The sequence below is a fragment of the Dipodomys spectabilis genome, unplaced genomic scaffold (genome assembly GCF_019054845.1).
Source record: "Dipodomys spectabilis isolate Male_0828 unplaced genomic scaffold, ASM1905484v1 ptg000104l, whole genome shotgun sequence".
NCBI lineage: Eukaryota > Metazoa > Chordata > Mammalia > Rodentia > Heteromyidae > Dipodomys > Dipodomys spectabilis.
In genome coordinates, this window is record NW_024870781.1 from 2,355,120 (window position 1) to 2,382,272 (window position 27,153).

Consider the following 27,153-nt stretch of genomic DNA (forward strand, 5'->3'; position numbering starts at 1 on the left):
ACCAACACATTCCCCAGCCTTAACCAAAGAGCTCCTATGTGTGTGGTGGAAAAGTAATGCTTCTTCAAGAAATTTATATTTCTGCTATAGGCTTCACATCCAGCTGGAACTGAGCCTTAAGGTCAACTAAATGTAAGAGAATAGGACCTTCTTGGAGTTTATCTGTGCATATCTATAGCCCTGTAGATCTCAGGAATGTGCTAGAGATTTTAAGATCCCTCATGAATATATTACTTTCTAGTTTTTCTTTCCAAGTTGTTTGTGTTATCTGTTATTAGTCTCAAGTGGTATCTACTTCAGGCAGCTGTGATGTGAAGTAGTTCCTTCAAATTGTGTTTGGAAACCATCCTATAAATAGGGTTATTTGTACCAAGTGAGCACTGAATCAGATCAAAGAAAAATAAGCCCTGGGAATCGAGCTTTTCAGGGAGTTGCCAGAAAGGTACAAGAGCAGGAAGTTAGGTAGGAGGAGCTTTCAGGGATTCCAATCCCTTTTTCTCCCATTCATTGGGTTTCTCAGCCATATATTTTTAGAATCAATGAGCCTGTTGGTTTTCAAGACTACCATGGGTGGTGTGGAAATGAAGTAAAGCTTCTCAAATCCATCGTCTTACAGTCTTTTGCGATGTATCTGTTCTTGAACAAACACTACTCAATTTTTTTCAGTTTTGGTTCGTTTTCAGAGTTTTGAGCACAGTCACTGCTACATTGCCATTGTGGAGGCTGGTTGGGTCTGCCTGCCTGGCTGTCTTCCTTCCTTCCTTCCTTCCTTCCTTCCTTCCTTCCTTCCTTCCTTCCTTCCGTTCATCCTTCCTTTCTCCCTCCCTCCCTCCCTCCCTGCCCCTCTGTATCTCTGTATCTCTTCCTCTTTCTTTCTTTCTTTTTTTTTTCTTTCTTTCTTTCTTTCTTCTTCAATACTGGGATTTGAAGTCAGGGCCTCACACTTATTCCACTTGCTTGCTCTACCTGTGCTCTACCACTTGAGCCACACCTCCTTTTGGCTTTCTGTTGGTTAATTAAGAATGGAGTCTTGGACTTGTTTTCCTGGGCTGGCATCAAATCATGATCCTCTACTTCTCAGACTCCTTGGATTGTACACGTCTTCAACAAAAGAAGCTCAGGGACAGTAGCACCCAGGCCCTGAGTTCAAACCCCAGGACTGGCAGAAAAAAGAAAATGCATTATTAAGGAATTTATTAGTGTTTGAATACCCTGGAGTACACTTATATACACCTGGATTTTCTAAGTCAATCACTGGACATGGTCTCTGTCCAACCAAGAGATGTGGTTAAATGAGATGGTTGTGTCTGCTGTTGGTGTAGCACAATACATTGTTTTATAGTTAACTTTCCTAAACTATATAATATAGTAGACACATAAATCAACAATGTAGTTGTTTATTATCATTTCTGAGTAGTGTATATTATACATAATCATAGTGCTAGGCTTTTATAAGACTGGAAGCACTCCACTAGTCCTATTTATTATCACACAATCACATGAGAAGTGCAACACACTATGATGTTGAAACAGGAATCATGTCACCAACAACAGATCATTTTGAGTTCCATTATAAGCTCATGTGATCATGATCCTACATGCAGCCCATCAGCAGCAGATATGGATTTTCATTTCTCCATTTGTCCTGCGTAGTATAGGCATTGTACTGACATTTCAGATATCATGTTCATCGAAATCTATCTATGGATTTAATTTTAACATAATAAAGGGTTATTCAAAACTTAGTTTAAACCTAGAAAGAAGCATTGGTCTTTGGAGATTAAAAATTAGTACTCTAGACTCTTTTGTTTCTATCATCACAGCTAACCTATTTCTACTGCTAGAATATCTCCAAGGAGTTCCTGGTGTCCATATTCTCTCAAATCTCACTTGGGAGTAGACAGAGAGCTTGATTGGTGCCAAGTCAAAGGGAAAATAGGTAAAGTAGGAATGAGCCATATAGAATACATTAAGGATCCAAGTGCTGGTGATTTGTACCTATAATCTCAGGAAGCTGAGATCTGAGGATCACAATTTGAGGACAACATGAGCAAGAAAGTCTGTGAGATTCTTATCTCCAATTAACCTCCCTTCCCCAACCTCCCCTTCCCCCCAAAAAAACAGAAGTAGAGCCTCCAGTAGTAGAGAACTAGACTTTAGCAAAAAAAGCTAAGGAACAGCACAGAGACCCTGAGTTTAAGCCACAGTACCAACAACACACACACACATATATATATATATGTACACACACACACATATATACATATACACATAAATACATATACACACACATAAACATATATATTCACACAGCATAGAGGTTATACAGTTTTAGAAAGGCTCAATGGAGAGTATATATATATATGTGTGTGTGTGTGTGTGTGTGTGTGTGTGTGTGTGTGCATACACACACACACATATATTGCTTTTAATGTCTCATAAGTTTATAAGACATGTATATACATATATATGCATATGTATATATGAGACCTTAGGTATTTTTCATAAGAAAATGTCATATTTTCATTATTCATAAATTCTGCCTTAGATAGAGTCATCATATAGACTATTGCAAGGTTGCTATAAAGAATTAGAAACTAGTAAAATATGCACCACCAAGTTGAATTTCTTTTTGTGATTAATGAAAACTTTATAAAAACAAGAGCTATCAACTTTAGCATATTATATTCATAAACACCTTTATAATGTAAAACAGGACTTTGTTACTTGCTGAGCCTGTTGGATAGATTTCTTTTTTTCATTTTTCTCTAATAATTATAGATGAACTTGTTCAGAATTTATTATAGAGTCATTTATACATTTTAGTTATATAAACATACATATTCAAAGTCCAAGCTTTACTTCGCTTTCAGTCAGGGTCTCAGTTCCTGGCTCACTATGTCATAAAGTGGCACAGTAAATATGGGAGGGTGTCTTACTTGCAAAGTGAGTCCAGCAGAGGGAAGCTGAGGGGGCTCTTCTCACTGACCATGGCAGCCATGGTTCAAGTGAACACGTGTTTTGAGCATTTTAGTTTGGGGATTGGGGGGAGGGTGATTTTGGTTTTATGTCTTGCTTTGATTTGTTTATGAGATTTTTGTTTGCATATTGTTTTTGCTAAATATAGTTCCATCCCCCATCTCTTCCATTTTCTGACACTACATTTAAAATTTTTAAATAGAAAACAAAATTCAAAGGAGAGGAGACAATGAAAGAAGAGAGAAAAATTAATCTGTATATTTATCCCTTAATTTTCCAAGAATTGCTCTTATTAAAGGGTTTGGAACATATCTTAATATATATGTAAGTCACTTCTACCTGAAGATTGAAGATAGAACAGCTGTACTCTTAGGACTAAGAAAGGACAGACTCCCAAAAATTTTATGTATAGAAAGACCCAATAAATGGAAACATGATAAGTACAAGTTGTCCCAACGGGCTTTAATATATCTGGGTTGATCAGATGCCCCTCAGTGGGTGAATGGATCAGGAAAATGTGGTATATATACACAACAGAATTCTGTGCTTCTATCAGAAAGAATCATACAGCACCATTCATAAGGAAATGGAAATATTTTGAAAAATTGTATTAAGCAAAGTAAGCCAGACCCAAAGAAACATAGGTTGCATAGTTTCTTTCATTTGTAGCAATTAGAATGTGCCTATAAATCTATGGTTCCCCCCTTTGTAGTAACTAGAATGTGCCTATAAATTGTAAGTAAAAACAATGGATGGTAAAAGACAAAAATTATACTTGGACATGATAAATTAAAAAGGACTATGAACATTCACACAATGAGACCAAAGGAGAATATTCTTAGGAGAGGATCACAAGGGCTCAATAACCATGTGCATTTGATCATACAAAGTATTTATCGACGTGAACTCCAAGAAATGGAAACAAGAGGTTTTTTGTTATTTTGCTTTTTGTTTGTTTGTTTTTTCTTCTTTGTCACTGTTTTTGATTTCTATACCCTTTATCTTGTATGTAAGTTTATCTGTTTTGGGGAGGGTAAAGGGGAGCATAGAAATGGTGGGAGAAAGGGTGAACAAATGCAGCAGTGATACTCACTAGAGACTATGTTGAAAATGAACTATACAATGTGTGGAAGGGAGCTCAAAAAGGAAAAAGCTGGGAGAAAATGAGGGAAGAGGTGACACTGTTCAAAAAAAGTACTCATTACCTGACTTATGTAAGTGTAACCCCTCTGTACATCACATTCACAATAAAAATTTAAACTATATAATATATATATACATATATATGGGTCAATTTTAGACAGTACATTCTGGTAGGACTGCACCAGCATCTTGAGCCAGTGCCCTTTCTAAGTGGTGGAATTGGTGGCTCTCAGCTGGGTCTGAGCAGTTATTAATGACTTTGACATTCACCTCTACTATAAATACACTTACAGTTGCATGTCAAAGTAGTGGTACACCCCCCCAAGCCCACCTGCTTGTAATTTCTTCCACTTGTGTTGCCTGAGACATGAGAGAATGCTAAGCTTAGGCTTCTCAGTAGGAATCTCTTTTCATCCCAGGACAAGCTAGAATAAACAGTCATTTCTTTTTTCTTGGTGGGCAGTTGGTTTCTTCCACAGCACCCTCCATTGCACTGAGAGGCCCACAGCTCCTTCATTCACCTCCCATAGCATCACCCTGCATACTATCAGGACTAGTTTACCTAGGGCTGCTTCAGTGGCTCCCAAGAGAAGAGAACTGAAGCAGCTGAGCCTAGACAGGAAGGGCCACTGGGCTGGTTTTGAGTGTCTAAAACAAAACAAAACAACAACAACAAAAACACAGTCAGGTGCTGGTGGCTCATGCCTGTAATTCTAGCTATTCAGGAGGCTGAGATCTGAGGATCATGGTTCAAAGCTAGTCCAGGCAGGAAAGTCCTTGAGACTCTTATCTCCAATTAACCACCAAGCACCAGAAATGGAGCTATGGTTCAAGTGGTAAAGCACTAGCTTTTAGCAAAAAAGCTTAGGGACAAAGGTCAGGCCCTGAATTCAAGACCCAGGACTGGCACAAACACAAACACAAACACAAAAAACAAATGCAAATATCTAGTATATGTATGAGTCAAGAGGAAAAGGTCAGATAATGTGATGTCAGGAAAATGAACCCTTAGATATGTATTTTAATGATTTTTTCTTTCATGCATGTGCTTCTAACACATTTATAAGATTATCTCTTTGTTGCTTTGTATGTCCCTCCCCCACAGTATAACCCCTGCTTTCACTATATTTGATGTCAGTATAACTTGTGGAGGAGATGGGGAAAAACCAGTTGTTTAAGGATACAGGTGGACCTGTTGCAACAATGAGAAGTACAAGTTGACATGTCCAAAACGAGCTTTAAAACGTTGGTGCAGGGGGGGAGGGGGGGAAGGAGAAGGATTGGGATTGGGGGGGAGGGGGGAGGATGGGAAGGGATGTGAAGGGTAAACCAAAGGAGGAGGCTGCAATGCTTGGTAAGAAATGGACGCATTATCCTGCCCATGTAATTGTAACCCCTCTGTACAGTATGTTCACAAATAAAATTAAATTAAATTAAAAAAAAAACAAATGCAAGCCTAGTTTCAAATTATGATCCACATCTTGAGTGGCTAGTATTACAGGTGTATACTGCTACGTTTGGCTGAGAATCATCCCTTTGTTCAGCATTATATCCACACTGTGTATGCTACCTGCCCCAAAGTCATTCAGTAGCCTTATTGGTTAATGGAAGTTGTATTACAAGGCTTGAATCCAAGACAGTGGGACAGAAAGCAGAGACAAAGAGATACAGACAGAGACACAGAGAGAGATGATAGAGACAGAGAACAACAACATTCACAAAGATTGTATTACAGTATATTGCTGTAATTGTTCTATTTTGTGATTAACCATTGTTGATTCTTACTATGCATAATTGCAAATTGAGCTTTATCACAGGAAAACAATATATATGTATATAGAGATATGTACATACCTATATATGTACATGTATATAGATATGTACATATCTCTATATACATATATATGAAGAGTTCCACACTGTCTGCTGTCTTAGGTACCCATGAGGATCTTTACAATGTACCCCCTGTGACTAAGGAGGGAATTCTGTACTTAGCATCTCCTTCCCAGTGCTGTGATATGGAAGGAACAGTTGGCAAAGGCATAAAAAATTGTAAGAGGGAAACAAACAGACTGTGGCGGTCTAGATGAAGAGGTTTTAAAATAAAAGGTAGCATTTAACAAACCAGAGTGTATTCCTATCGTGGAGATTTAGTCCATGAACTCAAGGAAGATTGCCATGGGAAGAATAAGCACTTTGGATCTACTTCAGAACATGTGACTATAAGTAATAACATATCCTATATTTTGAAATTACTGTCAATGTTCTCACTACAAAAAAAAATCAAGTGAGGTGATAGACATATTACCATTTGATGTAATCCTTTCTTCCACAATGGAGGCATAGATCAAAATATGGCACTGTACCCTTGTATATGTGCTTTTTAAATGTTTTATTGCTATTTTCCAGGGAAAATTTCAGAGAAAGAGATGTGAAAGGGAAGTTATTAAGGCCAAGGGGAAATGACACAATCAGGAAGCTTAGCTGTTCAGAAATATGTGTGGATTCTATGAATTGCATCAAACATGCCATATCCCTGATAACAGCCTGTGAGAATTTTCCCCTTCCCAACGGAATGTCTTTATAAGCTAAGTCAATGTTAGAAAAATCACAAAGGGCTGAAGGTAGAGCTTAAGTGGTAGAGCACCAACAGAACAAGCAGAGTGAGTATGAGGCACTGGGTTCCAACGCTGGTACTGGCAAAAAATAAACAAAATAAACACACGCACACATAAATTTAAATGTCTGAAAAGAATAGTCCCTCCCTTGGAGGGACTTAGGATATAGCTGATCAGCATGTTCGAATCTTTCCCAGCCCCCATCCCTGAGCAGAAAACCACAAAGTGAGAAATGTCCCCAGAGCTGTGCAGTTGGCTGGACTGTGTGTCTGCCCATTGGCTTGCACCCTCTGCTGAGCCCAGACTCACCAGGCTGCCTGCTACGTGCTCTCCACCTCCCCCACTGCCTGCAAGCTTCAGATCCTGTTGCCAAATTCAGGCCTTCCATGAGTGACACTAGAGATCTACTGTCACTAATTAGGTGTCCTAGTGAGAGAAAAGAAACTTTCCCCCATGCCTAGTCATTGGAAAAGAAATATTATCTTCAAAGAAAAGTCTTTACCTAAGATCTGAAGTGCAAGCATATTTGTCTTTTCTAGACTAACCTTGCCAGGAGATTTGAATTTAAATAAGGATTCTCTACAGTCTATTAATCTAGGATGGTGTGGTAGCAGAGACAGCCAGGGTAACTGAAGACCAAAGGGCTGAGGAACAGCATGATGGAGTCCATCCAGGACTGCAGATGCTTTCTTTGTTTCCCCTCAGTCCCTCCTCTGCTGGACTACTTCTGCTGTCCTGGAAGGAGGCTGGCCAGGGTCTGGTTTCACACACAGTGTGTCTCTTCTGCCTCAGAGCAGAGACAGAAGGTGGGCCTCAGGTAGAAACTGGCCTCCTGCTACTGCCCAGAGATCACATCTTGATCCTGACTCCATCTTTTAGCTTGTAGTTATTTTCCAGATAGTGTCTCTCACTTTTGCCTAGTGCTATCCTTAGACTATGATCCTCCTTCCTCCACCTTCTCCTGGGATCATTCCACTTGCTAACTGTACCAACTTCCTACCCTACAGATTATACTTGTTTCCACAGGAGGGGAGAAAGGGGGAAGAGGTTGCTCCTGGTCACACTCTCTTGGCCCTTAGTATTTGAGCCCCTTTTATTGTTGTTTTTCTCTGCTGCTTCTTTTTCCATGAACGTGTCTTCGTCTCTAGTAGCTACAAATAATTAATATAGTTGTCCTTCCATTTACTGAGTGCTAGGCCCCTCTTTATCTTTTCTTCTTGCCTTGACAACCTAGGTCACTCATGGAAGAGTCTGTACTGCCCCTCTCTCCATTCCTCTCCAGGCAGCATTTACTCTTCCTTCTCCGCCACCCATTAAGACTCTAAGGACCTCCTCCTTGTCAAGTCCAGTGTCACAGTTATATACCAAAAGGTCTCTTGGAAGCCAGGCATGGTGGCATATACATGACTTGTCAGCTACACAGAAGGCAAAGATGGAAGGACCATGGTTTGAGGCCAGACTGGGGAGAAAGTTAACAAACCAGGAGTAATAGTATATATCTAATCCTAGCTTAGGCGGAGGTGGAGGTATGAGGACAAAAGTGAGAGACACTATCTGAAAAGCAAGTACAAAGCTAAAACCATTTGGGGATATGGCTCCCGTGGTAGAACACTTGCCTATCAAGGTCAAGGCCCTGGGTTCTAAGTGTACTACTGCAAAAAAAAAAGTTCACTTCCCCTAAGCAAGCAAACTCCTCAGCTGGTCTTCCATCCATTCCTGCCACCCTCATTGAAGACCTTCTCATCCTTCTTCATTCCGAGTCTTAGTAACAAAACCATCACCTCTCTATCTTTTCCATGGTGACTGCCACACTCTAGTGACTGCTTTTTTGATCCATTATAGACTACTTCAGTATTTCAGGGTGAAGGGAATAGAGGGAAAAAACTCAGCTCAAGCTCCACCCTGGCCTCTCTACACATCTTCCACAAATACAGACTTGCAAACAGCTCTCCTTCTTATTTTCTAAGAAAGATAAAGCACAAGTGTTAATTTGGCATAACAGTGTATCATGGTCTTATCTTCATCTGTGTGAAAAGCTCAGTTTTAAAGAGCATCAACCCCAGAGCTCTAGCATAAAGTGCTACCTAAAATCATGTTCTTCATATCCCCGGGTTTTACTTGCCCAGACCCAGGTAATTTAGGGGTAATTATAACAGAATTCACAGGGTGTCAGAAACATCAGATGTGTTGAGGTATGTGAAAGTTTTAGAACATCACCTGACACAAAGGAATGTTGTGTATAGTTGTTGAAGTGTGGATGGCCTGCCTACTGTCTCCTGTGATCTCTCTTCTTCATGCACTCGTATCAGTATTCCCTTCAGTTGTAATCAACAGCAGACAGATCCTTGCCCATCACAGTGGCTTACCCACCCCCATGTCTTTACTTGAGATCCCTTTATTTATTTATTTATTTATTTATCTATTTTACTTTTTATGTTTTGTCAGTCATGGGGCTTGAACGCTGGGCCTGGGTGCTGTCCCTCAGCTCTTCAGCTCAAGGTGCTTTAGTCCTTGAGCCACAGTGCCACTTCCGGTTTTCTGGTAGTTTATTAGAGATAAGAGTCTCATGGACTTTCCTGTCCAGGCTGGCTTTGAACCACAATCCTCAGATCTCAGCCTCCTCAGTAGCTAGGATTACAGATGTGAGCCATTGACACCCAGCTTGAGCATCCTTTATTAACCAAATAAACTCCTCTTTACTACCCAGGACTTGAACCTTCTGGGAAGCCTTCCCCCTAAACCAGCCCTCTTCAATGCCAGAGGCACCACAAATGAATTTCTCTTTTAACTTGCTTCATTTCAATTAATTGTTTTTTTAAAGCCCCAGAGTTGTTCTTTTGGAGTGCTCATCACGCCAATCCCCATGGTACTTACACATAGTCTCTTATTTAAACAGCAGACCTACCATACGTTTGCCATTCTTCCCACTCCAGGAGGCTCTTTATGGCCAGGAATCCTGTCCTGATCATCTTTGAATCTCCAGCATACTTAAGATGCCTGGTACACACATTTTAGGCCACAAAGCAAACTTGTCTAAATTCAGAAACATTGAAGTTATACCTTGCATTCTCTCTGACCACAAGGGAATAAAATTAGAACTCAACACCAAAAGCCACCAAAGAAAGTCCGGTATCACATGGAGGCTGAACAACACACTGCTGAATCATGAGTGGGTCATGGAAGAGATTAGAAAGGAAATTCAAATGTTCATGCTATTCAACAAAAATGAACACACAAAATACCAGCTCCTCTGGGACACAGCAAAGGCTGTACTCAGAGGCAAGTTTATAGCTCTGAGCTCCTACATCAACAAATTGGAGAGATCTGAAACTAACAATTTAATGACACATCTAAACCTCCTTGAAAAAGAGCAGCAAGATAAACCCCAATCCAGTAGACGGAAAGAAATAATCAAAATTAAATCAGAATTAAATGAATTAGAATCCAAAAAAACTATAGAAAGAATCAACAAAACAAAGAGTTGGTTCTTCGAAAAACTTAACAAAATTGACAGACCCTTAGCAAATCTTATCAGAAAAAGAAGAGAACACACCCAAATTAATAAACTCAGAGATGAGAATGGAAACATCACCACGGAAACAACCAAGATTCAGAACATTATAAGGGAATACTTCTCAAAACTTTATGCTAATAAGTTTGAGAACTTGACAGAAATGGACCTCTTCCTAGCAAATATTGACATGCCAAAACTAAACCAAGATGAGGTAAACTATCTTAACAGGCCCATATCAAGCATTGAAATAGAAACAGCAATAAGAGACCTCCCAGCTAAGAAAAGTCCAGGACCAGATGGTTTTACAGCGGAATTTTACAAGGCCTTCAAAGCAGAGCTCACACCAATTCTCCTCCAACTCTTCAATGAAATTGAAAGAGAAAGCTCACTACCGAACACATTCTATGAAGCCATCATAACCCTCATCCCAAAACCAGGCAGGGACTCATCAAAGAAAGAGAACTATAGACCCATTTCTTTGATGAACATTGATGCAAAACTTCTCAACAAAATTTTGGCCAACCGACTTCAACAATTCATCCAAAAAATCATACACCACGATCAAACAGGATTCATTTCAGGGATGCAAAGCTGGTTCAATATACGCAAATCAATTAATATTATTCATCACATCAACAGGAGCAAGAATAAGAACCACATGGTTATCTCAATAGATGCAGAAAAAGCATTCGACAAGATCCAACACCCCTTTATGATGAAGGTTTTGGAAAAATTAGGAATCCATGGAACATTCCTCAATACAATAAAGGCTGTATATGACAAACCTACAGCCAGCATTATACTCAATGGTGAAAAACTAAAGCCATTTCCTCTTAACTCAGGAAGAAGACAAGGATGCCCACTCTCTCCACTTCTCTTCAATCTAGTATTAGAATGCCTAGCTATAGCAATAAGACAAGATGCAGACATAAAGGGGATCCAAATAGGGAAAGAAGAAATAAAACTCTCCCTCTTTGCAGATGACATGATCTTGTATTTAAAGAATCCCATACATAGACTCCACTCCCAAATTACTCAAGCTGATTCAAAACTTTGGCAAAGTAGCAGGTTATAAAATTAACCCCCAAAAATCAATGGCTTTTCTGTATGCCAACAATGAGAAAAGTGTGGCTGAAATTAGGAAAGCAACTCCATTTGTAATAGCCCCACAAAAAATAAAATACCTAGGAATTAACTTAACTAAAGAAGTGAAGGACCTCTATGATGAAAACTTTAAAATCTTGAAAAAGGAAATCAACACAGAACTTAAAAAATGGCAAAACCTCCCATGCTCCTGGATTGGAAAGATTAGCATCGTGAAAATGGCAATACTTCCCAAGGCTATCTACAAATTCAACGCAATACCTATCAAAATTCCACCCTCATTCTTCAAGGAAATAGAAGAGGCAATCCAAAAATTCATATGGAACAAGACCCCGAATAGCAAAAACGCTCCTCAACGGAAAGAACACTGCTGGAGGAATATCAATACCAAATTTCAAACTCTACTATAAAGCCATAGTAATCAAAACAGCTTGGTATTGGCATAAGAAGAGACCTCAGGACCAATGGAATAGAATTGAAAACCCAGAAATGAACCTACAGACCTATAGCCATCTAATCTTCGATAAGGGAGCTAAAACAATAGAATGGAAGACAGACAGCCTCTTCAGTAAATGGTGCTGACAAAACTGGTTAACTACATGTAGAAAACTAAAGCTAGATCCTTATATATCACCCTGCACCAGAATCAACTCCAAATGGATCAAAGACCTTAAACTCAAAGCAGACACTCTGAAAACATTACAGGATGGAATAGGAGAAACCCTGGGTCTCCTTGGCTCAGGCCGAAATTTTCTGATTAGAGACCCGGAAACACAACAAATCAAAGAAAGGTTAGACAAATGGGATTGTATAAGGTTGCAGAGCTTCTGCAGGGCAAATGACATAGCTAGCAAGATCAATAGAAAGCCCACGGACTGGGAGAAGATCTTTACTAGCCATACAACGGACAAGAGTCTCATATCTAAAATATACTTGGAACTCAAAAAATTAAACCACCCAAAAACAAATCCTCAAAGAAACAACTGCCCAATAAGTAAGTGGACGAAAGACTTAAAGAGAAGCTTCTCTGAAGAAGAAAGAAGGATGGCCAATAGACACATGAAGAAATGTTCAACATCCCTAGCCATAAAAGAAATGCAAATCAAAACAACATTGAGATATCACCTCACTCCAGTTAGAACAGCAAAAATTAAGAACTCTAACAACAACAGATGCTGGAGGGGATGTGGACAGAAAGGAACCTTACTTCATTGTTGGTGGGAATGTAAACTTGTTCAACCACTTTGGAAAGCAGTATGGAGGTTCCTCAAAAGACTCCACATAGAGCTCCCCAATGACCCAGCAATCCCACATTTGGGCATTTACCCAAATGATCACAAACAAGGCCACACTAAAGCTTCCAGCACAACTATGTTTATTGCAGCATTATTTACCATAGCTAAGATATGGAACCAACCCAGATGCCCCTCAGTAGATGAATGGATCAAGAAGATGTGGTATATATACACAATGGAATTCTATGCCTCCATCAGAAAGAATGACATTGCCCCATTTGTTAGGAAATGGAAAGGCTTGGAAAAAATTATATTAAGTGAAGTAAGCCAGGCCCAAAGAAACATAGGTCCCATGGTTTCCCTTATTTGCAATATCTAGTATAGGTATGAGTCAAGCGGAAAAAGTCAGAGAATGTGATGTTAGGAAAACGAACCCTCAAATATGTATTTTAATGTTTTTGTTTCTTTCATGCATGTGTTTCTAACGCATTTATAAGATTATTTCTTTGTTGCTTTGTATGTCCCTCCCCCACAGTGTAACCCCCGCTTTCACTATATTTGATGTCAGTATAACATGTGGAGGAGACGGGGACAAACAAGTCGTTTAAGGATTCAGGTGGACCTGTTGCAACAATGAGAAGTACAAAATGTCATGTCAAAACCAGCTTTACAATGTCGGTGGGGGGGGGGTATGATTGGGTGGGGGGGAGGGGGGAGGCTGGGAAGGGAGGTGAAGGGTAAACAAAGGAGGAGGCTGCAATGCTTGGTAAGAAATGTATGCATTATCCTGCCCATGTAATTGTAACCCCTCTGTACAGTATGTTCTCAAATAAAATAAAATTAAAAAAAAAAAAAGATGCCTGGTACATTGTGGGAATATGATTAAATTAGCATGTCTTAATAAAACCAATCAGAACTGGGCTGTACTCAGAGAGAAGGAAAACATACAAACTATTGACATTGAGAGGTATTTAGGGAAAGGTTGGATAAGTCCTTGGATCTGAAAGTCAACAGTGCTATAAGCAAAGACTATATAACTGCCTCACCCCATCATCAAATATTATTACTATATGAACGTTTTCTATAGTGCTCAGAGGTTAATGTGCTCTCATCTGATTCTGTATTGTCATATAATCTCAGGTCTTTACAAGGACACACTAATACAGTTCACGATGACATTTTATTCTGTGCTCTCACTTCAAGGGTCAAATGCAAACTTCTGAGAAGTTTTGCAAGGTCCTCACATCATGAGCTGCCATCTTTGGTGAAGGGCAAAGAGCTCTGATGACCTATTCTCTTTGTAACACCAGATGCAAATGCCACAAATTATAGAGGTTTATAATCAGCAATAAATATTATAGTTTCTGTGGCAATGGTCTCAGAGCATAAAAACAAATAAGTATTGCTTCATCGTTGCAACAGAATTTGGTTTTATAAATCAGATCTAGGTAAAAGGAGTTCTGAGTTAAATAGCCCAATTTCAGCTCACTTTTCTCCCACACTTCTAGTACATAGAAAATTATGTACAATTCAGCTATAAAAAAATGGTTAAGATCAAAACTGTTCAACACATTAAGGAAAACCAGCCTGGGTGACCTTGAAGCTGACCTTGACAGATGGTTAGCAACAACCAGACATGCTAGTGTCCTTAACAGGTGTCAGTGGGAATAGATCAGTTCATCAAACTTATCTGGAATTCCAGGCTAACTCTGACAGCTTCCAGCCCAGCTTAGTGCATCCCAGAAATCTAAAACTTAGCATCTGATTCTTTGGAGGACTGTATATGGTGGGAAGAGTAACCTCCTAGTGGTTGTGTTTTCTCAGGAACTACCACTGCTGGAATGAAGCTTGGATGACAAGGCCTGACCTTCCTGTTGGATTTGGGGGCTGGCAAGCTGTGGACAGCACTCCCCAGGAAAACAGTGATGGTAAAACTACCTCTTCCCTCCCTCAGGGAAGTTGTTTCTCTGCTGACCTTATTTCAATTATGTTTTCACTTGGTTGCATGGGAAGCATGCTTATTGGGAACCAACAGCAGTAATATGTTTTCTGGATAATATTAACTGCCTGTCAATCAGGTTTCCATTCATTTTAATAGTCAGCTTTACCCTGATTGTTTTACAACTTTTGGGAAAGGAATATAAAACTTAACCCATATAATTCATCTACTCTTGCTTTGATAAGCAGTTCTGAAAAGTACAGAAAAATATATCTGTGTAAGCATTTTTTTTACTTGGCTATAAAATATACTTTAGCCCTCTCTGGTTTAAAGTGATAAGATATAAGGCTGTAGAAGAAAATAAAGAACTTGATAAATAATTATAAATCATCCTCCAAATTGTTGATCTCCCAGAGTCAGGTTTTTTTATGTTACACAATTCCTTTCAAAACTTGAGTGTTGCCAGTGTTTATCTTCTAACTTGCCAACTCTACTAAACAGTGAGCACTATGGTCCACCCCAGAATTTCAAAAAATCATACCCCAATTCTCCAACTCTACTTAATATGATGTTAAAATTACTGGACTGGGAAAATTGTATTTACCTGTGTCTATGTCCTCTGGTGTTAATCTAAGACAGTGGTGTTGATACATAGCCTGTGTGAACAGACATTCTGCACATATCAACAATGGAACAATATTGAAATACCCAATTCTAGGGAAGGAAGGTTAACACTTTCTGATGTAATAGATTGTTTCTCATGAGGAGACCTCAGAGGAGAGAGACTAATGGCAGGTAATCTCACTAACTATGGATAGATGGTTGAAATATAAAAAAAATTGTAAAAGTAGACATGAGCTTGCCAATTTCCTGGATGAACATTGGGCTTTGTCCAATCTATGTGATTAGTGTCCAGATTCTCCATCTAAACCTGACTTATGTCCATAATGTCCAACAAAACAAAAATTAGAACAAATGGATACAACGCAACCACCTGACAATATGTCAACATTCTCAACATATCAGATCTCAGTTGAAAAAGGGACAAACACTGCAGAAACCCACAGAGTGGCACAAACACTCAAGTATATGTCTATAGGTAGCAGAATAGATAAAGGAATAGTGTTGTCCCACAATCTTTGTTCTTTTCCTAGCTTTAATTTTTGGCTTGACTAGGCATTTTATACATTGAGCATGTGCCCTCTCTTGGCATAGAAAGCATTTGGGCAATATCAATAATGAAGCTGGACACAGCTGGTTCAAGCTTATCATCCTAGCTCCTTGAGAGGTTGAGGGTAGGAATATTATGGTTCTAGAGCAATCCAGGCCAAGAAGCTGGTGAGAAACATTCCCAACCCATAAAATATAGTAATATGCACTTGTCATTTCATGGGAGGCTGAGAATAAAAGGATTATAGTTCCCAACCGGCCCAGGAAGAAAACTCAACTCTATTTCAGCAGAGAGAAGTTGGGCATGATGGTTTATGCCTATTATATCAGCACCACCATCTTCAACGGGAATCCTAAAATAAGCAGGTGTAGACTGAGATCCAAGTGTGTACCTGAGCAGGAAGCCAGATCCTAACTTAAAAATAACCACTACATTGTCAGGTACCAGTGGCTTATGTCTGTAATTCTAGCTAATCAGGAGGCTGAGACCTAAGGCTCAAGGTTCAAGGCCAGCCCAGGCAGAAAAGTCCATGACACTCTTATCTCTAATAAACCTCCAAAAAGTCAGAAGTAGAGCTGCGGTTCAAGTAGTATAGAGCTAGCCTTAAGGGGAAACAAAGCTCAGGACAGTGCCAAGGCCTTGAATTCAAGTCTCAGGATGAGCACAAAAATAAATAGTTAAATAAATAGTACAAAAAAGGCTTCAGAGGTGGCTCAGAGCTAATATCTGCTTAGCAAACTCAAGGTACTGAGTCCAAACTTCAATACCACTAAAAAACATCCATCTGTGGTGAAGCTGAGGAACACTGGTGTTTGTAGACCCACTTTGCTGTTGTGTATAGCTGCCCAGAACATAGGCAGAATTAGAAATGACACACTCACACCTTCCTCCTCTGTGTGATCCAGGTATGTACCGCTGTGGCCCAGCCTCTGTTCAAGCTGTTAAGCATGGCCATGTCTGCTTCCAGTTTGATGCTCCTTTTGTTTTTGCTGAGGTAAGTCAAATGCTTCTGGAAGGAGTGTTTTCCTCTGGACCTCTTAGCCCATGAAGCAATTCAACAGTTACCCATGTACACAGCATATGTGTCATGTTCATAAAAATCAGCTAGACATCATTCCTAGACATCAGATTCTTCATATTAAATACATTTCTTAATATTTTCCCTTGATAGTTTAAGGTGGGTTTTGTTATTCTTCCTGATAAGCAAATGATTTACAACCTTAGTTTAATTCTTTGCACCTGGGAACTAACTGCCAGCAACAGCTTCAGAGAAATTGACTAACTGGATCATTCAACCAAAATTCAGTAGAAATGTCCACGGATGTAAATTTCAGAGTATCTGACTTTTCTCTAAGACCAGCTCCCAATCTACACAAAATAAAAGACACACACAACCCAAACCCAGGTCTTTGGACACTGCCATTCTCTCACCAGGAGGAGGGAGGGGCTCCAAAGGGCTGCTCCAAAAGAGGAATGTAGCTCACTGAATGGGTCCATATGGACACTTGGATGAGAGATCTGAAATTCCACAACTGTTCAGGGGCTAGAAGCAGAAGAAGCAATTAGAGGATGCTCCAAAGAGAATGCTGAATATCAAATTAAATGTGAGAGATGTCAGGTAATGGAGAATGGGAGACTGCTGGCAGAGAGATTGGCATTTGAAAGGCTAAAGGCATAATTCCACCCAGGTGTATTTGCATCAAGAAACATGTGTAGTTGAGTTCTTGCTATGTAATCATTTTTCCTATATTTTGATGCTCTTAGTGGTCCTATAAGGTGAGTATGTAATTGTCCCCATTCAACAGAAAGGAAAACCAAGGCAAAGAATGATTAAATAAGTTTTATAATCAACTAGCTAGTAAATAATAGTGCTAACTTCAGGAGCCAGCTAGATGCCTAAGTTCAGGCAGGTAACCATTCTACGCACCCATGCTCAGGAGTGAGTGTTTACTATGAGTTTGCCTCAGGCCCTGTGCTGTGGGGATCTTACAAACCCTCAGGAAGCGTAACTCTTGGTTGAGGTGACAAGTAAGTACATCGACCAACCAAGAGTAAAATGATCACATGGCAAAATAATTCCATGGGTCTAATTGTCAGTTAAGCGGCACCGCCAACATACAGTCTGCATTTACTCAGGAAGTTGCTTTAACAGAGAAGTGGGAGCTGAAGTGGGAGCGCAGAGACCACAGGATGCTGTCTAAGCAAGGAGGCTCACCTGGGAACAATGATATATACAGATCTAAGAAGCACAGACACTGTCAGAACAGAGGGTCCCTCACCTACAGTAGTTCCGCTTAAAATTTTTCTGACTTCATAATGGTGCAGAAGGGATCAAACTTGGGTGAAAACTGCTCTTCAAATTTCAATCTCAGATTATTTCCTGGACTACCTATAGGGTGGTACCCATCTGGTGGACAGCTGTCAGCCTGATGCACATGAGGGAACATACTGTTCATGGCCAACACTGTAGTAGGCTTATCATGAAATAATCCTGTGTGGACATAGTGCTCTGAGCATAACACTGTGGGGGTAGCAGAAGGAGAGATGGTCATTCCGGCAAAGGAGGTTAGACAGAAATCTGAGGAAGGAACGCTAGGCAGAGAGGATGGCTTGTGTGGACATTTGAATGCTTTGCGGCAGCTAGAACACCAGTGATGCATCAGGTGTCTAAGATAAAAGCTGAAGGACGTTTACATAGAGAAATTAGTTCTGAAATTGTCTCTTCATCTTGTAAGCCAGGGACTGCCATCACTAAGGCAGGCATAAATTAGGATGCTAGCAGCCTAGGCAACACAGGATAGATGGAATTAACATCAGAGATGGGAGACCAAGCAGAGGACTGGGTATCGTCCATGGCAGAGAAGAAGGGTATGAACCAGAACAATGACAGGAAAGGTGGAGGTGGGATGGGATTGAGGTTTGTGGGAAGTGAAGTACACATCTGTATTTAGACATCAGAACAGGGAGTTTGAAATACACAAAAGGAACCATCTTTCACTGAACCTGCCATTAGAGTTTCTAGAATCCTTAGGGAGATCAGGCTTACTGTATTTGGTGTCTTAGCTATTTGATTTCACTTTGAGATCTGAAGGTTTGTTGAAACCTTCCCAGTTGTCATCTGACAGTTTATAATGCTCTGAGAACCTCTTAATGGGAAAGCACTCTAAACCCCATAGTGATTTCTTCTAATATTTTTAGTATGTCTTATTGCTGTGGAGTAGTGAGGAAGGCCCTTCTTGGCAAGCAAATGGTTTAGTAGCCATTAGTGCAAGGGATTTTTGCTATTATTAAATATAGACGGGGTGTTAGAAATGTCATCAGAATTTGCAGATTATAATTACTCCTCTCTTGTGTGCTGCTGAAGCTTGTCTGATAGAAGGTGCAGTTCATTGTTTTGGCCTGAGTTGAGCTCCAGAGCCAAGCCATTTGTAAGAGATGTATACACTGTTGGAAATGTTTGGGCATCTTTTGTCAAGGGTGTCTTTGGGGGATATAGTAAGTGACTTCAGTAAGAATCTTTATGACTGATTAGGCTGAGAGGCTCCTTCCTCTCCTACTTCTTATGCATCATCATCATCATCATCATCATCAAGCCTCTTCCCACTCCACCTACATCAGCAGGAGTTTGTCCATTCTTGCCTCTGAGTATGCTGACTTCCGGGTCATTCTTCACCCATTTCCAGTAGCATCCTGTTCATTGACTCTTTTTTGTTTGCTTTGTTTGTTTTATTTGTTTTGTTTTTCTAGGACCTTGGTCTGTTTGGAAGATAAAACCTGAAAGAAAGAGTATGTATGCAAAGTGTTCTCCCTTCTGGTTCTTTTTTTCAGTGGGCAGAAAGGGATGAGAAGGGGGGCGGATACTTTCTGAGCATGCTCTGTTCTCTGACTCCACCCTCCTTAGCCCCGCTGTACTATAGTGAGTTCTTCTAGTTCCAAAAGGCCATTTGATGTTTCTCTTCCCAACTCATGATAGCTCAAGGTCTTTAGGGAATCAGATGGAGTTGGAAATAGTGATGTACATCTGGGAGGTAGAGATAGGAGGATACCAGTTTGAGGCCAGCTCAGGCAAAAGTTATCAAGACTATATCCTAAAAAGCAGAGGCCAGGCACTGGTGTCTCACACCTGTACTGTAATCTAGCTACTCAGGAGGCTGAGATTTAAGGATCATAATTTGAAGCCAGACCAGGCAGGAAAGTCTGTGAGACTCTTATCTCCAGTTAACCACCAGGGAAACAAAGCTGGAAATAGATTTGTGGCTCAAGTGGTAGAGCACTAGCCTTGGACAGAAAAAGCTAAAGGCCAGTGCCCACAAACTAAAAGTGAAAGCAGCAGCAAGGTTCCAGGGGTAGAGCATTTATCCAGCTAGTTCAAAATCCTCAGTTCAATTCTCAGTATGAGAGTGTGTGTGTGTGTGTGCTCTGAAAGTCTGGAGTCTCTAAGTCTCCATGTTCACCAAGCAGCCAGAAGCTCTTAGTGAAGAATATACTGCTTCTGAAAAAAGGCAGTTCTCTTCTTCCTTAACTTCTAATTGGCTCTTGGAACCCTTTTCCCTAATTCCCCCCCAAACTAGACCACAAGTCCATATACCATGCACCTATGGATGGTACACCCACACCCCAGGCTGGGGTGACTCACAGCAGTAGTGGCTGGCTCCTCAAGGCCTCATTGCCCCTCTCTCCACATCCATGGCTCCAGAGCTCTACCTCCCCTGGCTCTGGGATGTCAAGTCTCTGTATCCAACCTGTGCAAGTCCTCCTCTGGAGATTTTTGCCTCTCAATTTAAACCTATTTGTCTTGCGACCAGACATAGATCATTTTTTTAAGCGTCTCTCATACAGATAAAAAACAATGTGTCCGTGTGTTCAAATAATGCATAAAATTCTCTCTTAACCTTCTTCATGCGTTTTTCCAGAAATACCTTCAAAAAGATCACTTATCCAGCTCCTTTTGCAATCCTCATCATTACCCTGTGAGCTCTGCACAGGACCGAGCTCTGTGAAGTCACCTCCTGCCTTATCTCACTGTTCTTTCTCCTACCCTTCTGTCTACTCTCCACTTATCAGCCAGAATTGTCCTTGAAACTGTAAATCAAATATGTCACAAGTCTGCCTTGAAAGTTCCAGTGGGTTCCTGTCATCCTTAAAATAAAATTGAACAGAAACTGGGCCCAAGATTGGATCCCATCCTTTTCCTCCTTTCCTCTATCCCTACACACCTTTTTGCTCTTCTAGAAGCATCCAAACATGTTCTTACATAGAGCGAATCCTTTCTCTAGGAAAGCTAACCCTTCCCCTGTCACATTATCATCTTGCGGTGGAAGAAAAACCTATTCTGCCCCCTCACTACATCCAGCATCACTTCAAAGAGGCTTCCATTGGCTCCACTCCAACAGAAAAGATCTTTATCTACCTTGTTTTTATCTCTTCCCCAGCCTTGGTGCTGGTTTTTACCCTTCTAGAATAGAAACTCCTTGAAAGTAGAGTATGTTGTATCCTCATTGCTGAGATCAGAGTCTGGTACATAACAGGCATCAATAAATATTTGTTCAATGGATGAGTCAGGTAAACAAGCTGGTGTTGGGTGCACTTTGTCTCAAAGATGGAGGCTTAGTCAAAGGGGAAGAGGAGGTGGTTGTGTGAAGTAGCAGAGGCAACCCTGACACCCACAGGCTGAAGAAAGGACAAGTGTAGGGCTGGGCATTTTACAATTGTACCCAGCAGGCCCTCCAGTGCCTATGGGCATCCATATGACCCAGAGAGGTAGTGCTTTCTCTGCTGGGCCTGCAGCCAAGTTCTCCCCTCCTGGGAACAAACGGACAAACCAAATCAAGCCCTGGCTTTTGTCATGAAAATGAAGAGACTTCTTCATCCCTGCCAGAGAACTCAACATCGGCACACCATGGTTACCTTCATGTCTGTGGGAATGAGGTGAAGTTTGAAGAGGCCCTCCAACTCCTGAGGACACAAACCACTCTCACTGAATCCCCAGATCCCCAAGCAATGGCTCAGGCTGCATAGGAAGTACTAGTGTCTGCAGAAAAGGGCACGAAGTGACCTTGTGAATAGTGCACCCTATGCACTGGATTTTACATCAGGAGGCCCAAGTTCAGAGCAGCCATAGCCCTATCAGATGGTTGTGGAGGCTCCTTTCCATTCAAAAGAAGGAAAAGAAATTAGCCCGAAGCATAGAACTGTCATGTGTGATACTGATCTGCCAACCAGTTTCAATAATTCCCCTAAAGTTGTACAGTAATATCCAGTTCCTGCACTTAACTACTGATCTCCTATGATCAGTTAACTTAAGGCTGATCATGGGTACTTTTGCAAGCCCCTAAATGCTCACCCTTAATCTAGGATAGAGAATCACTCTACTAGCAACTGAAACCCAAAAGAAAGCTTCTTGATGTTCATTGGGGAATAGTGTCCCTCCACCTCTTCCCTACAACATAAAAATACAAAAACTCAGCAGTTTCTTCCCATCTCTTACCTCAAAACATAGAGTTCTAGAGCTGGCTTGAGATTTTTAGATTCAACCAATTTCTTGAGCCAAGGGGGAGGCAAGAATTTAGCCACTTACCTGTTTCACCTTGTCTCCCTACAAAACCACTAGCTATGTAAGGGCTGTTATTAAGGATATGAGCACCATTGATATAATTGGCAAGTGGAAGAGATAGCTATTTATGCTTGCATGGTCTCTCCTGAGGCAGTGCCCAAGTCAGGCAGTTCATTGAACGTTTCCTTAACAGTTTTTCCCCTAATAGATACATATTCCTTAAGAAACTGCTCTGCATTCTCCTGTCCTGGTTCCTGAGTTCATATTTTAGCCTTTCAGAGAAGCCTTGGCTTCTCTGCCAAGGGGCAGGACCCCCATTTGTATCTTCAGACATCTGGGGCTCAAACCAAAGCTTAAATAAGATAAAGCTCTTTATTCTTCAAGATCATATGGAAGAGAAAATATGCTATGAAGGTCAAGAGAATGGGCCATAGGCCAGTCCAAGATGAAGGCCAAGGAAATGGGGCCCAGCCCAGAGCAAAGAAAAAAATATATGTATAGATAGATAGATAGATAGATAGATAGATAGATAGATAGATAGATAGATAGATAGATAGATAGAGCGGGAGGAAGAGAGAGAGGAAGAGAGATAATATATACATTACATATATCATAAAGGTCATATGTATGTATATAATATAGATAATAGCCTTGGGTGATGGTCAAGTAGGATGGGCTAGCTAGGGTGGAGATGGAGAGACATAGCTATGAGCTAGCTCAAGGCTTCAGGGTTCATCCCTCTCCCCTAGCACCAGGTCACATGACGACAACACTTTATTTGATTCTTGTGAGTCTTGATGCTACCATTTTAAAATATGGATAATAATGTAGTCCTCACAACATTGTCGCTTGAAGTTTGTACTAAACTATTTACATGATGTCCTTGAAACACTATGGCCATCAAGTAATTGTCAGCTATCACCTTTATAGTAAGGATCGGACTTTTCGTCAATTCAGAACATTTCGTGAGAAAGTGGAGGGAAGTTGTTCTTTTTAACCTTCAAAAAACTAGGACTATCCCATCATAATAGCCATGCCAAGTTTTAGTTCATTATGAAATGTTCACATCTTGGATCTTAGCTCATTGTGGCCTAAAAAGTTCCTATGAAATCTAAAGTCTGAGTAATTTTCATGTTCAAGAAAGTTCAGAGAGATTAACATGCCTTTCTACAAAAGCACACCCAAGATCACAGCGCAGGTTTCTTGCAACTACTCCTAATGTTTCTCCTAGGACCTTCTTGAAAAGCTTGGTACCTGCATATTCCTCTGGTTTTCACTGCCTTCCTTCCATCCACTTGATAGCTCACAAACTCCTATGCATCTTACATGTTCTAACTCAACTGTTATTTTCTGTCCAACCCCACTCCATACCTCTTAGAGTTTTTCGGGGTTATTGTCTCAAGATACTTATAATCCTGTATGACAGGGCTTCTCAGAACTAACTGTTCCTTAGAATCATATAAGACTTCTTTTAAAATAGTATAAAAAAGAAAAAACTATTATAAATTTAGAGCCCCCTCTAAGACATCTTTAATTAAGTACACCCTTTGTTTTTGTTTGTTTCTCTTTTTTTGGAAGTGTTCTGGTGATCTAATGTACCAGTATCAAACTTATTATGCAAATCTTATCAAAAAGGGACCAGAAATATTTGTTGATTGCTAGACCTCCAGCACTTCGAATGCTGGTAATGCCACTAAATAATACATAGTTGTCAATAACTTACTGGGTGTTAGTTCTATGCAGGCACACTCATAAGTAGCTTTTTGCATTTATTTCACTTATTTCTGCCAGTCACCCTATGGGGAAGGAGCTGTTATTACCCTACTTAAAAAGAAGAAAGCTGAAACTGGGAGGTAGACAAAGCATGTGGTATCCACATCCATGACCGTTATCCCTGCTGGTCATGTATCCTACCTGCTCCCATGCTGAGAGAAGGGGAACCTTCAAGAAATTTGTTATGAAAACATGATCAGTGAATCTGGGGAAATCAAGATGCAGACATGGGTCTGGGCATTGTCTCTAGAAAGTAGAATGGGAAAGAAGAGTACTGGCAAAACTTGCAGCTCAGCCAGCATGGTCCCAAGATGCTATTTCAAAGTCCCACAGCTAGCATATTTTAATTTCTGAAGCACAGAAAATTGCCTGAAATGCTTCTTTTTCTTAATTAAGATACTTTTGGCTGCAAGTAACACAATTAATATGACTGAAAAGTTGGGGTTTCCTTTTCTGTAAGAAGTCCAGAATTAGGCCATGCCAAGTTTGGCTGAGCCGTGGAATCCCATTACCAGCCCTGCAAGCTCCTCCCTTCTTTCTTCTCTGCCGGCTTCTCTTTGTTGACAGCAATTCTCATTACTATCCTCCTGTGGTTACTGTGGGAAAAGAGAAACTCTCTCCTTTAAAAAAAAAGTTATTGTTATTTTAAAGGTGATATATAGAGGGGATACAGTTACCTAAGTCAGGTAAAGAAGAGTACATTTCTTCTTGGACAGTGGCACCCCTTCCCTTTCTCTCTACCAGTTTTTCCCTCCCATTGTATGGTTCGTTGTACTATTGTTGCATTTGTTTATCCTTTGTCTCTCCATTTCTTCACTTTCCCTTACACTTCCAGAGACATGTAAATGAACAAACAGAAAAAGGAAAGAAAACAAAAACAGCACGAAAGAAAAAACAACTCTTGTTTTCAATTCCTGAAGTTCATTTCAATAAATGTTATTTTGTATGATCAGACACACATAGGCATTGTGCCTTTCTGTTCCTCTCCTGTGTGTGAATGTCTACAGAGCGCTCTCTCCTTTTGTAAAAAATTCTCTTCAGCAGACCACATGGAAGACTTCTTTTCCTTCCTAGAAATCGGTCACACGGCCTCTGGCGGCTGGAAGGACCTCTGGGAAGGAAAGGAATGTCCATGGTGCTTCTCTCCTGGAGGAGTAGAACTTACTGAGAAGAAGGGAAAAAATGGCTGTTCTCAGGTACAACTAATGTTTCTAACCCAGCCATTCTTCACTTAATCTAGTCACAATGGTTCTAAAGTAGATTTCACCTTCAGAAAAACTTGTTAAATGAGCTTGGCCCTGTGAACCCAGTGCTGTTAGAGGAGAATCTCGGTTCTATGAATCATTTTTTTGTGAGTGTATCAGTACTGGGACTTGAACTCAGGGCCTGGGAACTGTCCATTAGCTTTTCGCTCAAGGCTGATTCCCTACCACCTGAGCCACAGCTCCAATTACAGCTTTTTGGTGGTTGATTGGAGATAAGTCTCACAGACTTTCTGTCCAGGGCTGGCTTCAAACCATGATTCTCAGATATCAGCCTCTTGAGTAGCTAGAATTACAGGCCATAAACCACCAATGCCCAACAACGCTGAGTCTTTCAATATCTACATTCTAGAAAGTTAGACTTTGGAGACAAGGAGTTCTTTTGGCTTTTGTTAATGAGACATAATGTTTGTACATCTTTATGGAGTAAATTATGATAATTTAATATGTGTATGCAGTGTGTAATAACCAAATGAGGGTAATAGCATTTCCATCTCTTCAAACATTAATTATTATGTGTTGGGAATGTCATACTCCTGTGGTCATTTTGAAATATATCAAAGATTATTTAAATTGTTACCTTATAGTACTAAAGAAAAACCAGAAGTAACTCCCTCATTCAATCATATTTTTAATGTCCCTTATTGTATTTCTTTCTGTCTTCTCTCTACACTCCCTTTCCAGTTTATAGTGAACCACTATTCCATTTCTCTATAAAAATCAACTTTTTAGTTTCTACAAGTGAGTGACATGTAATATTTGTTTTTCTGTGTTTAACTTACAATGAATGGCCTCCTGTTCCATCCATGCTGCTGCAAATTATACTGTATCATCAACAGCTGGATTTATATATGTCTTTTGTATCTGTATATTACCTGCTGATGGGCATTTGGGTTGATTCTGTATTTTAGCTGTTATGATCGGTGCTGCACCTAGCTATGAGGACATTTTGGAATGACTAACACTTTCTTCTTCTGTTTCAGGTCAACAGTGATGTCATTTACATCAGAGCTAAGAAAGATGGCACTCATGTGGTAGAGTCCGTGGATACCACACACATTGGGAAATTAATAGTGACCAAGAAAGTTGGAGAAGATGGAATAGAAGATATTACTGATACTTACAAATTCCAAGAAGGTAATTTGCTACAGCCATTTTGCTACAACTATTTTTTCCAATTTCATATAGTGTTTACTCTCTGTGAACCGGAATGTGTTCATGAGAATACATAGGCATTTGCAGTGTTTGGTGGGAAGAGTAGGAATGTAAACTCTCATGAGCAATGACACCCACATTGATGCTACCTTTTGTCGTTACATTTGCTTGCTTTGAGCAGAATCCCTTTTCACATGGCAAGTGCAATGAGTTGGCTTAAAGTTGTACCTATTTTAACAGAATACAGAATATGTCCTTCTTCATAAGAACCTTAATGTCTAATCATTTTGTCAGGAGAAAACCATATGGTAAATAATCATATTAGAAAATACTACATAACTTGTAGAAGATTAGTTCAATAATAGAAATTTAAATAACTATCTCATATTTATTGAGCACTTTGCAAATTATTTTTAATATATTATTTCACTGAATTTCTGTGGAAGCCAGATGATATAGATAATATAATATTAATAGTATAGTGCAATCTCACTAACTCAGGCCAACTAGATCAAAAACCAGTTTCAACCATAAAATAATGTTTTGGTGCATTTTTGTTCATTTTTGTTGTATAGAATATTTTAAATGGTGTTATTGAGTTCCTGCCCTCTCATTTAATACTAAGCCTCTCCACAATTGTTTTGGCACAAGGGATCCTGGCAGTGGGCACAACTCTTGTCCCGAGCGAAGAGCTAGGAGCACTATCT

The 27,153-nt window shown here is 40.1% G+C and overlaps 1 protein-coding gene across 2 annotated transcripts in view; it reads left to right on the top strand.

Annotated features, from left to right (window-relative positions):
* The window catches only part of F13a1 (coagulation factor XIII A chain), a 186,728-nt gene that overhangs the window by 122,178 nt on the left and 37,397 nt on the right, over nucleotides 1–27,153 (top strand). For both annotated transcript variants that reach the window (XM_042687153.1, XM_042687154.1), the window contains exons 9-11: nucleotides 14,418–14,521; nucleotides 16,609–16,697; nucleotides 26,275–26,428. In XM_042687153.1, coding sequence (XP_042543087.1) covers nucleotides 14,418–14,521; nucleotides 16,609–16,697; nucleotides 26,275–26,428 — 347 coding nt within the window. The remainder of the gene's footprint in view (nucleotides 1–14,417; nucleotides 14,522–16,608; nucleotides 16,698–26,274; nucleotides 26,429–27,153) is intronic.